Raw genomic sequence first — 13,138 nt, 5'->3', positions numbered from 1 at the left:
GCATTTTATAATCCCATCACTATAAGAGAGTTCCTAATATAACTATATGATTTTCAGAACTCATAAAGAAATCGGTTCTGTGGGAGTCAAGTCAGAGAACCCCATTAAGACAGATCACTAGGCAGTTTCTACAAGGGGGTCAGGGCACAGTTCTCTTTAGCTCTGAAAGTTACAGATGACCCAGAGGTTACTAGAAAAATGCTCTCCTGACTATTCTGTGAGACAGTCCGACTCTAATGTGAACTGGAACTATTAGAGAGCAGCCAGGATCCCTAAGGCATTCAAGATAACAGAGGAGGAGGGGAAGAGCTCTGCTTCAGTATTTAGTAGGTAAATCACAACTGCAGTAGTGAGATTCCTTTGGTATTTAGATACTACTGCCTGATAACCTAAAAGTTCAGTTATGTATGAAGTACTGAATTCACATTTCAAATACATTAATTTCAACCACATTCCCCTGCGTCTATCATTCTTATTATATTCACACTAGCATTTATTATTTTTTTTTTGGTAATTTTTTTTGTATTAGTCGCCATACAGTACATCATTAGTTTTTGATGTAACACTAGCATATAAAAGCTATGTTTACTGAGCCCAATTATGTAAATGAGAGCATGGAATCAGACACCCCAGGTTTAAATTCTGGCTCTACCATTTATTAACTCTGTGAGCTTGGGCGAGTTGTCAAACTTCTCTGTGTCAGTTTCCCCTTCTAAATGGAGGATTATAGTTAACACTGTTCTCACAGGGTTGTTGTGAGGACTAAAGCAATTAAAAGAATGCTTAGTCCAGGATAAGCATTAAATTTATGTTAGCGACTGCCACAATTACTAACTCTACAATTTCTATTATTATGCTAAAATGTAAGGCAGATACTTTGTGTATTCATTGCCATACTTACAATGACCAGACCAATGCCTGGTACAATGAAGAGATTCAGTAACTGTCTGAATAAATTATTATGTGACAATCATTATGATAAGCTTTTCAGATATTATTATTGTATTTATGCTTCATTATAAACTTAAAAGATAGATACCACTGATATTCTTAGTTTACTCATAGGAAATAGAGGAAAAATATTTATCTCTGCGTAACTACTTGTATCATAAAATGAATGTATCCTTACCGTTGGCTCTGGTTGACTGTGGAGTTGAAACAGCAGACCTCTTGGAACTTGGGACCACTGGATGACCATCTCTGTGTCATAAAAAAAAAAAAAAGAAGAAAGAAAAGGAAATTCCAAATTAAGATGTTTGTTCAAATACCCTTTGAACCATATGCTAACTATTGAGCCTCAGGAATTTTATTTTAGATGGGCTTCAGGGGGGACCAGGCACCCCTGAAGCTGTAGACAAAATTTGTATCAATTTTCATCTACGTATTTTCTGGAGGGAGATATTCTTGACTGAAAAAAGATTAAGAATCACTTCTTTACATGATTTTTCTCTGGGTTTCAGTTTAACACACTACCACATTTCCCCTCTCATTTAAAACACTTGTAATATTCATGATCTAATTACTTAGTTCACTGTCACACTCAGGTGATAATTCAAAGATAACTTAGGAATTATAGATCACTACATTTTGTATATTTGAAGCCCTTGATACATATTTTTTAAAAAATTATTTAAAGTGAAAACCTAGACAAAATATATTTGTTTAAAGGATTATAAGAAGGATAGTACCACCCAATGTGAAAAACTGTCAAAAAGAGAGCACCTTGGAAGCAGAGGACTAGTATGCAATCTTATTGTTGCTAGTACTTGAGAGAAAAGGGAGTCTGCCTAAAGTATAGAGTGCTGGGAGAAGCAATTTGCCGTGGGCCCTGTATGTTCTTCCTGGGTACCCCAGAAGTGCAAGGCACTGACTGCTTTTTATCTGGGCCAATTCTCAAGGCTGTGTTTGTGGTGAGAAAGCTTGAGGAATGAGGTAACCTCTCTCTCCAAATAAAAAGCAGGTTTTCTTACAGGATGCCATAAAGGGGAGGGTTCCTCTTCTCATGGTATTCCCCTCCTGTAATACAACCCACTGCATGTTCAGGAATCCACTAGGCCCACATATGTCATCTTCAGGAGACTTAGAAGATGTGTGGAATTGACACCAATGCCATGCCCACGCTGCTTGTGGTTACTCAAAAAATATTTTGTCTCTGATCCAAGAGTTTCATACCTTCTTCCAGCACCCAAGAAACAGTAATTGGCTGGTTTATTAGCTTGCAAGTCCGGTAAGACCACAGACTCTGTACAGTTCTTGACATACAGATAATTACCACAGATCTCTACCCCTCTGTATGGCTACCCTTTGGACTTTAAAGAGGACAAATATATACAGTAGTGGAGAAAGCTTGAGGAAGAATGAAGGGGAAAGTAATTGTGACTAGCACCACTATATCTGTAGTGACTACAGTGAAGATAAAAGCAGAAAGGCAAAAGAAAGTGATTTCAGGGCTCGGGGAAAGGGTACTCTATGGATTTTGAGGCAAAAAAATTCAGTTAGATCTATGGTTAGCAGAGATATTAATTTTCACAAAAATATTGTCCAGGCTGTTTGAACACTTTCCTCCTCCACTAATTAACATTCAGCTACATCTATGAAAATAAATGTATGCCAATCAAATTTTCAGAAATATAAGAGGGAAAAGAGCAGGGATTACATTCAAAGGAAAAAAGTACGTAATCTAATTTAAAGGTTTAGAAGGAACAAATGTTTATGATCAAATGATTTAATTATAGTTCCTATATTTTCAAAGACATACTATGTAAAACTCATCATGTATCACAGATAAAAATGTAACATAAATCTGTAATCTAGAAAGCCTGGCTGTATGTACACTGTAGTAGGCAGAATAATGGCCCCACAAAGGTGTCTACATTCTAATCCTCTAAACCTGTGAATATGTTACCTTATGGTAAAAGGGATTTTGCAGATGTAAGCTGAGGATCTAAAGATGGGGAGGTTATTTTGTACTATCTAGGTAGGCCCAATGTAATCACAGAGGTCCTTATAAGTGAAAGAAGGCAGGAAAGGCAGAGTCCAGAGAAAGAGATGTGACAACAGAAGTAGAGTGTTGTCACTGCTGGCTTTGAAGATGGAAGGGGGCCATGAGCCAAGGAATATGGGGAATCTCTAGAAGGTAGAAAAGGCAAGGAAATGGATTTTCTCCTGGAGCCTACAGAAAGAATGCAGCCCTGATAGCATCTTGATTTTAGCCCAGTGAAACCCATTTTGTATTTCTGACTTCCAGAACTATTAGGGTAATAAACTTGTATCATTTAAGCCACTATATTTGTAGTAATTTGAAACTAATACATACATTTTTTCCAATTTATTTATATTATTAAGTGAAAGAAAAGTGCCCATTAGCACTTCTTATAATGTGAAATTGTTATACCGTGTACTGAAAGTGGTAATTCTATGCCTCATTGGTCGTAGACATGAGGTTTGGGTAGGACTGACTTTGCCCCAGCTCTGGGAATGGGCCAGGACTGGCCTAGGCCAATCAGTATATTCTTATCCCTTTGCCTCAACTCAGGGACTGGCCTTAATTTAGGTCTAAGGCAATCAGCAGACAGTCCTTGGTTTACCATGGTCATTGGGAGGATTGTCAGAAGACTGTTCTGGATAGTGCATCACCGTTTTACCTGATGACCACGTCATCTTTGGACTTTTAAAATCATATAAACCCTTTATTGTTTAAACCAAGTTGAGTTGTATTTTTCTGTTACTTACAACTGAAAACATGCTGACAAACGTCGTAACTACCTTATTGACAGCTGCAAACATGTATCCAAACACTAATCCACTTAACGTGCTCTTGGAATCTCCTATCAATAATTCTATTCTGGGGGTGCCTGGCTGGTTCAGTTGGAAGAGCATGTGACTCTTGATCTTGGGGTTGTGAGTTCGAGCCCCATGTTGGGTGTAGAGAGTACTTAAATAAATAAAAAATGTAAAAAAAAAAAGAAGTCTGTTCTAACTTTATTAATTCTTGCCAGTTTAGTCTATGAGTTACTAATTTAGGAATATCTTTTAAGATAGCATAAGTGTAATCAACAGCCTGAAACTTGTGCAAACACACAAAACCCGTAAGTAATTGCAGAGTACCTTGTTGCTTTCAGCACCACTGAAGGAAGTGACATGTCTAATGCTCTCTTAGCTTCTTCCAAGGTCATTCCTTGTGTGCTGACTCCGTTCACATAGTGGATGATGTCTAATAGCTGGAGATTACCCTCAATGGCTGCATCTGACCTCGGATTGATATCACTAATATATACCACTTGATGAAGGCTGTCATGACCTCCAGATAAGGAAAAACCTTCAGGGAATAGAAAATATTGGTTTCCTTAGTCTTAAGAGTACTTACTTTTAACCTAGCCAAGAAAATCACACTGCACAAAGCTTGAATGTGCATTACCCAACTCCTCCTTGTGGCATGTTAATGTAATGTCAGGTAGCAAATGAGGCAGCACTGGCATCCTGGGTAATTCTAGAATTCGTCCTAGAACTAATCTGACTGTCTTGGGTGCAGCTCGGAGCAGATTCACTGCATCTGTGTGAGTCATGTTTGTAACATATGTATCATTAACCTACAAAAATGAGAAAGAGGCAAAACAGGATTAGAAGTTGCCATGAAAATACAGTAATCTCCCTAGCTGTATATTAGCCAGTAAGAGAGTGGTCTCTAATTTATTGCTAATTCCCTTTACTGTGGAAATCATAAGTATAATGATCAAGTAATTACATATGAAATAATAATGTAAAATATAAATGCATCATTATTTTGTTAATATTGGAAATTTATCCTCATACAAATTTAAGAAACTTTCTGTCCTTGATACCCAGGATAGCTTAAAGCTTATGCTTTAAGTGAGATTAGAGGCACTTCCTAATTAAAAAGGGAACTGTAAGCATTCCCTAAACTGTTAACTATATAAAGGTCTTATCTTTAAGAGGTTGGGATGGAAAATATAAACCAAACAAATAAATGGAGTGTTATATTAACTCAACCTTCTTGTTCTCCTCCAGCTCTGGCTTAGTTTTTGGCTACATTTGCACAAATCCATTTTGGTAATGTCTTACCTTTATGAGCCGGTCCCCAGGTCTTAGCCTTCCATCACTTTTGGCTGGATCTTGAATGACATCATGAACATAACAACCAATACTCTGACTGCCTTTGGTTACTGTAAAACCCAGGCTTCCTTTTTCTGATTTAATTAGGGTAATGAGGAGTTCTACTTCCTAAGGGAAGAAAACAGTGACTCTTCAGGTTGTCTATTTTTGCCCATCAATGAACAGAGAGGACTGTTATTTCTACTGAATAAAAGAGGAGGAAATCAAACCTTAAAAGGTTACTGATCTTAACCAAGTGAAGAAGCTAGGTCTATCCAATTCTAGATAGAATGTACCCCCATGTAAAAGTTGGGTTTAGATATAACACTATGTGTTTGTCTAGACAGCTGAGACAAAACTTACTCATGCTTCAGCTTTTGTATTTTCAGGATACACAAGGTGGTTATACATTGATGATTAAAGAATATATTTTCAGCGGAGGTTTCAGAAAAATTCTTCATATATTTCTAAACAGTCAAGATAGATGCCAAGAGCCATAAAAGAAAAGGTTTTCTTGTACAAACACGAAGGCTTTGGTGACTAAATATTACAACATCATTTAATTATATAAAAAAATTTTTTTAAAAAAGATTTTGAATGAGATATGAAGGTTGCTTATAGCATATAGGGTGATGACACACTTCTAAAGGAAATCATTCAAAGATTTTCTTCTTTCTGAGAAAAGATTATTTTCTACTGCTGAGAACGAAACTGAAGATGTAGATGTTACACACACACACACGCTTCTAGGCAAACCAGGTATCTGGAGAGATTAACTCCAAAATGATTTTTACGATTTTTATGTGGTGAGATTATCAATGGCTTTAATCTTTTTTTCTTTGTTTTTTAATTTTCCTACAATAAATATTTATTACTTGGGTAATAAAAACAATATTGAAAAAGGCTGATTTCAATCAAGGTAAAGGATATTATTCTTGAACATTCGGCTTCCATACTGAATGTAAAGGTTTAGAAGTCCTAGGGCTATTAGTACAGTGTAAAGGATTCCATTTGGGCACACACAAAAAAAGTGTGGAGGAGAAAAAAATTACATGCAAACTTGATTAAAAATTAAATAGGTAACTCATCAGAATTTGGGAAATAGCAGATACTGTCTTAGGTGCTCTACGTATATTTCATTTAATCCTTACCACAATACTATGAGGTTACTAGCCCCATTTTATAGCCAGAACTACTAAGGCTCAGAAGAATTAAGTAATTCTACAGGCATCTGCCCAATTACCACAAGTAAGTGGTAGGGTCAGGATTTATACCCGGGTCTTTTTCCCTTTCCCTTGGATTCACAGCACAGAAACACACCAGACATGTTATCTACTAGCCATGGATATGAAGCTACTTTAAAAGGCTGCCTTTTCCCTAAAGGGAAATTGTGTGTGACTACATCTTACTTGAGAAAATACGGAATTTTCTTAATACAGAGGAAACAACTCACCAGCTCAAAGTCTTCAAGGTGGTTTTCCAAGTCATTTTTCAAAGATGTCAAGCTTTCTTGTCTAGTTGGTTCAGAAATGTGATATATATGATATTTATCCATTGAATTAGTGGAAGCAGATTCTCCAAGAGTCATATCCGGTGGTAGAGGGGAAGGAGGATTGCTACACAGACAAAAAAAGCCAAGACTATTTTCAAATACCTTTCAATCCAATATAGTAAGTTTGTGCCACAAACCGAAAATGCTTAACAAATATTCATGTCTGCTTTTGATTGCAATCCTAGCTATTTTTTGCCTGACTCTGGACTACGAATTCATTTCATATCTGTTATATGCTAACATTACCAATTTTTATTCTCTGTCCAGGTTTTATTTTGAAGCTCTTTAAGCTGCATAAATTAGTAAGACAGGTTAAAAAATATACTTTTGATTCCTAGTTGTTAATTCAAGGATGAAGCTAATGTTATCAGAAGCCTAATGTGTGTTTCAACCGAATAAGAAAAAAAAAATAAGAAAAGAATACAAATCTGTTGGCATTTTGTTCTTTCATTCATCTATTCTCCTCTGGACAAAATGACAAGACAGAAAAACTCACCTCAAAAAAAAAGAATAAGAGGCAGTACTGACTGCCAGGGACCTAATCAATACAGACATTCGTAAGATGTCAGAACTAGAGTTCAGAATGACGATTATAAAGATACTAGCTGGGCTTGAAAAAAGCATGGAAGATACTAGAGAAACCCTTTCTGGAGAAATAAAAGAACTAAAATCTAACCAAGTCGAAATCAAAAAGGCTATTAATGATGTGCAATCAAAAATGGAGGCTCTAACCGCTAGGATAAATGAGGCAGAAGAGAGAATTAGTGATACAAAAGAGCAAATGATGGAGAATAAAGAAGCTGAGAAAAAGAGAGATAAACAACAACTGGATCACGAGGGCAGAATTCAAGAGATAAGTGATACCATAAGACAAAACAATATTAGAATAATTGGGATCCCAGAGGAAGAAGAAAGAGAGGGGCAGAAGGTATATTGGAGCAAATTATAGCAGAGACTTCCCTAATTTGGGGAAGGAAACAGGTATCAAAATCCAGGAGGCACAGAGAACCCCCTCAAAATCAATAAACATAGGTCAACACTCCAACATCTAATAGTAAAACTTACGAGTCTCAGAGACAAAGAGAAAATCCTGAAAGCAGCTCAGGACAAGAGATCTATAACCTAAAATGGTAGAAACATTAGGTTGGCAGCAGACCTATCCACAGAGACCTGGCAGGCCAGAAAGGACTGGCATGATATATTCAGAGCACTAAATGAGAAAAATATGCAGCCAAGAATACTATATCCAGCTAGGCTGTCACTGAAAATAGAAGGAGAGATAAAAAGCTTCCAGGACAAACAAAAACTAAAAGAATTTGCAAACACAAAACCAACCCTACAGGAAATGTTGAAAGGGGTCCTCTAAGCAAGGAGAGAGCCTAAAAGTAACATAGACCAGAAAGGAACAGAGACAATATACAATAACAGTCACCTTACAGCCAATACAATGGCACTAAATTCAACCAGGAAATTAAAGAAGAATTAAAAAAATTCATGGAAACAAATGAAAATGAAAACCAACTGTTCAAAATCTTTGGGATGCAGCAAAGGCAGTCCTAAGAGGAAAGTATATAGCAATAAAAGTCTTTCTACAAAACCTAACACTACACCTAAAGGAGCTGTAGAAAGAACAGCAAATAAAGCCTAAATCCAGCAGGAGAAGAGAAATAATAAAGATTAGAGCAGAAATCAATGAAATAGAAACCAAAAGAACAGTAGAACAGATCAATGAAACTAGGACCTGGTTCTTTGAAAGAATTAATAAGATTGATAAACCCCTGGCCAGACTTATCAAAAAGAAAAGAGAAATGACCCAAATAAATAAAATCATGAATGAAAGAGGAGAGATCACAACCAACACCAGAGAAATACAAACAATTATAAGAACATATTATGAGCAACTCTATGCCAGCAAATTAGATAATCTGGAAGAAATGGATACACTCCTAGAGATGTATAAACTATCAAAACTGCACCAGGATGAAATAAAAAACCTGAACAGACCTATAACCACTAAGGAAATTGAGGCAGTTATCAAAAATCTCCCAAAAAACAAGAGCCCAGGGCCAGATGGCTTCCCAGGGGAATTCTACCAAACATTTAAAGAAGAATTAACACCTATTCTTCTGAAACCGTTCCAAAAAATAGAAATGGAAGGAAAACTTCCAAACTCATTTTATGAGGCCACCATTACCTTGATCCCAAAATCAGACAAAGACCCCATCAAAAAGGAGAATTACAGACCAATATCCCTGATGAACATGGATGCAAAAATTCTCACCAAAATACTAGCCAATAGGATCCAACAGTACATTAAAAGGATTATTCACCACGACCAAGTGGGATTTACTCCTGGGCTGCAAGGTTGGTTCAACATCTGCAAATCAATGTGATACACAACATTAATAAAAGAAAGAACAAGAACCATATGATCCTCTCAATAGATGCAGAAAAAGCATTTGACAAAGTACAGCATCCTTTCTTGATTAAAACTCTTCAGAGTGTAGGGATAGACGGTACATACCTCAATATCATAAAAGCCATCTATGAAAAACCCACAGCGAATATCATTCTCAATGGGAAAAAACTGAGAGCTTTCCCCCTAAGGTCAGGAACACGGCAGGGATGTCCACTATCACCACTGTGATTCAACACAGTACTAGAAGTCCTAGCAACAGCAATCAGACAACAAAAAGAAATAAAAGGCATCCGAATTGGCAAAGAAGAAGTCAAACTCTCACTCTCTACAGATGATATGATACTTTATGTGGAAAACCCAAAAGACTCCACCCCAAAACTGCTAGAATTCATACAGGGATTCAGTAAAGTGGCAGGATATAAAATCAATGCACAGAAATCAGCTGCATTTCTATACACCAACAACAAGACAGAAGAAAGAGAAATTAAGGAGTCGATCCCATTTACAATTGCACCCAAAACCATAAGATACATAGGAATAAATCTAACCAAAGAGGCAAAGAATCTGTACTCAGAAAACTATAAAATACTCATGAAAGAAATTGAGGAAGACACAAAGAAATGGAAAAACGTTCCCTGCTCATGGATTGGAAGAACAAATATTGTGAAGATGTCAATGCTACCTAGAGTAATCTACACATTTAATGCAATCCCTATCAAAATACCATCAACTTTTTTCAAAGAAATGGAACAAATTAATCCTAAAATTTGTGTGGAACCAGAAAAGACCCCTAATAGCCAGAGGAATGTTGAAAAAGAAAAGCAAAGCTGGCGGCATCACAATTCCGGACTTCAAGCTCTATTACAAAGCTGTCATCATCAAGACAGTATGGTACTGGCACAAAGACAGACACATAGATCAATGGAACAGAACAGAGAGCCCAGAAATGGACCCTCAACTGTATGGTCAACGAATCTTCGACAAAGCAGGAAAGAATGTCCAGTGGAAAAAAGACCGTCTCTTCAACAAATGGTGTTGGGAAGACAAACCATGAGAGACTATGGACTCTGAGAAAAAAACTGAGGGTTCTAGAGGGGAGGGGGGGAGGGGGATGGGTTAGCCTGGTGATGGGTATTTAAGAGGGCAAGTATTGAATGGAGCACTGGGTGTTATACGCAAACAATGAACCATGGAACACTACATCAAAACCTAATGATGTAATGTATGGTGATTAATATAACATAATAAAATAAAATTTAAAAAAAATTGTAAAAAAAAAAAAAAGAATAGAAGTCTTATTTCTGTGGTTATTTTGGATGATAAAATGGGGAAAAACCCCAAACACCCAAGACCTTGAACAAATATGGTTGCACCTGGATATACACAAAGATGTAACCAAATAATAAAATGTATGAATAACTGTTAGAGGTATAAATGTAGTCTTTCTTTCTTTTTTTTTTTGCCTTTATGCTTTCAATCATCTTTCCCCATCTTCTGCAGTTTTATATCTTATCTTTTTAAACTCTCTGTCTCTTCCTTCCCAACGACTTCCCTTTATATTTGTACTCCCTACTCTTCTGCCCATCACTATCTAAACAGGTCTCTTCTCTCTCTTTTAAGTAATATGAATGATGACGAAATGCAAACAACTTTCCCAATTTCAACTAAATATGCTCAGGAGATCAGCAAGTCTCAGGTCGAAAGGCTAGAGAGCTTACTGGTTTGCAACTGTCAGTCACAATAACTAGGTATCTAATACAGTCATCATCTGCCTGATCACTGTGAAGTTCATTTACACATAGACGTATTTCATCCTTAGAGAAATGTAGGTTGCTACTCCCATTACTCACAATAACCAGTTGCTTTGAGTGCTACATATATTGACAATACCTGTCCTCAAGTTCTGCTTTACTGGGTATTTTCTGAGGATAGTAAAACATGGTACAAATGGCATCTTCTTTACTCTTAGATGCTTCATGTTGACTTTGTGCCTGTGATCCCATGTTGTTTAGAGTCTGATGCAAAGATGAACTCCAGCTCCTATTTGGTATCTTTGCTGGAGCTTTCACCAAGTCTTCTCCACTCCCACTACTGTCACTGTAACTGTCTCTCCTGGATGGGGATGTGCATTGTTTCTTGCTTTTGTCATACATTTCATTTTCATCTGAGCTGGTGCCTTGCTCCACACATGCTGGTTGAGAGGAGTCTTTGGTGTTGTTTGGAAGTACTTGTGCTGGAGAGTGCAGTGGGGTCTGTAATGCACACATTCAAAGAGATCAGAGTGTGACAACTTATATTAACTTTAGAACACTTAATTGAGTGGCGCCTGGGTGGCTCAGTCGGTTAAGTGTCTGATGTCGGCTCAGGTTGTGATCCCGGGTTCCTGGGATCAAGCTCTGAGCTGGGCTCCCAGCTCAGCGGGGAGTCTGCTTCTGCCCCTCCTTCTGCTTGTGCGCTCTCTCTCTCACCCAAATAAACAAATAAAATCTTTAAAAAAACCCACTTAATTGAAAAGGAACATGCTGAACAGCACTTTCTATTAAAATATGCAATTATATTTTGACAATGAAGGTAATTTATGCTCATTAGAGAGAAAAACCATATATAAATATAACTGTTAATATTACATGACTTATACTATATATTGTACTTTGTATCCTACTTTTTTTTTTTGAAGATTTTATTTTTAAGTACTCTCTACACCCAATGTGGGGCTCAAACTCCCGACCTTGAGATCAAGAGTCACATGCTCCACCGATTGAGCCAGCCAGGCATCCCTGTAACTTACTTTCAAATTTAGGTTTCTATCATTAATATTTTCTGAAGTCCTTAAATATGCTTTGAAAAAAAACTGCATAAAACTGTGTAATGATCCCACAGATGGCTATACCTTTCATTTATTTCAGAATTCTTTTATTTTACAGAGAACTGTATCTAACTTCTACTATTAATAGAAATCCAGAGATTTTTTTTTTTTAAGATCTTATTTATTTATTTGACAGAGAGACACACAGCGAGAGGGAACACAAGCAGAGGGAGTGTGAGAGGGAGAAGCAGGCCTCCTGCTGAGCAGGGAGCCTGATGCGGTGCTTGATCCCAGGACCCTGGGATCATGACCTGAGCCGAAGGCAGACGCTTGACGACTGAGCCACCCAGGTGCCCCAGAGATTCTTTGTATGGACATTTTCACCTCAGTTTCTCATTATTTCCTTGTAATTTTCTATTTTTTTAAAGATTTTATTAATTTATTTGAGAGAGAGAGAGAGAGACAGAGACAGAGATAGCGACAGAGAGCACAAATGGGAAGAAGAGGGAGAATTAGGCTTCCCGCCAAGCAGGGAGTCTGACGCGGGGCTTGATCCTAGGACACTGGAATCATGACCTGAGCTGAAGGTAGCCAGCCGCTCAACTGACTGAGCCACCCAGGTGCCCCTCCTTGTAATTTTCTATTTAATAATCAGCACATAGGATGTTCTTAAAGGCCTTGTTAAATATTTCCAGATTGCTTTCCGGAAAGATTGTATCAATTTACATACTCATTAAGAGAGTTCCATTCAGTTCTTCCTACCTGGTGCCCAAAATCAATGTATTCTCATAAAATGCTGTTTATAATACACCTTCAGAAATGATGCTTTCCTATTAATGTCCTAACACTACCCCCCTCCCTGATATAAAAGCCAAAGTTTCTGGGGCTAGACACTCCTGCCTTTCATACCCAGAGGTCATGTTTATTTTTAATGGAATACCCTTTTAAGTAGACAGGACAAAAGTTGTCTTTCTTCAATTATATTATTGTTCATCTACGTATGGATGTAATTTATAAATAACCATTAGAATAGATTTTGGATCCTTTAGCTGTTTCTTTGACATAACAAAGGGAAATGGACAAGCATATTGCTTACTCTGTAATTTCCGGTATTAAAAATAAGGGCAAAAATTCTTAAATAATTTTCATTTTTATCTAAACTAGCTCAGAATGAGAATTATGCTTCCCAGTTTGGCTCAATGAAGAAATGGACAAAAGCGTTTTGTAACCATTATTTTGTATCTTTCCC

The 13,138-nt window shown here is 37.1% G+C and overlaps 1 protein-coding gene across 8 annotated transcripts in view; it reads right to left on the bottom strand.

Moving 5' to 3' along the window:
* Positions 1 to 13,138, bottom strand: part of PTPN13 (protein tyrosine phosphatase non-receptor type 13) — a 203,675-nt gene that overhangs the window by 27,179 nt on the left and 163,358 nt on the right. For all 8 annotated transcript variants that reach the window (XM_036096776.2, XM_036096777.2, XM_078068905.1 and 5 more), the window contains 6 exons: positions 10,974 to 11,335; positions 6,566 to 6,728; positions 5,083 to 5,241; positions 4,418 to 4,589; positions 4,108 to 4,318; positions 1,130 to 1,200 (listed from right to left, as the gene is read on the bottom strand). In XM_036096776.2, the coding sequence (XP_035952669.1) occupies positions 1,130 to 1,200; positions 4,108 to 4,318; positions 4,418 to 4,589; positions 5,083 to 5,241; positions 6,566 to 6,728; positions 10,974 to 11,335 (1,138 nt within the window). The remainder of the gene's footprint in view (positions 1 to 1,129; positions 1,201 to 4,107; positions 4,319 to 4,417; positions 4,590 to 5,082; positions 5,242 to 6,565; positions 6,729 to 10,973; positions 11,336 to 13,138) is intronic.

Source organism: Halichoerus grypus, chromosome 3 (assembly GCF_964656455.1).
Source record: "Halichoerus grypus chromosome 3, mHalGry1.hap1.1, whole genome shotgun sequence".
In the NCBI taxonomy this organism is placed as follows: domain Eukaryota; kingdom Metazoa; phylum Chordata; class Mammalia; order Carnivora; family Phocidae; genus Halichoerus; species Halichoerus grypus.
The sequence above is the reverse complement of the archived record's forward strand: the minus strand, read 5'-3'. Positions and strand labels throughout refer to the sequence as shown.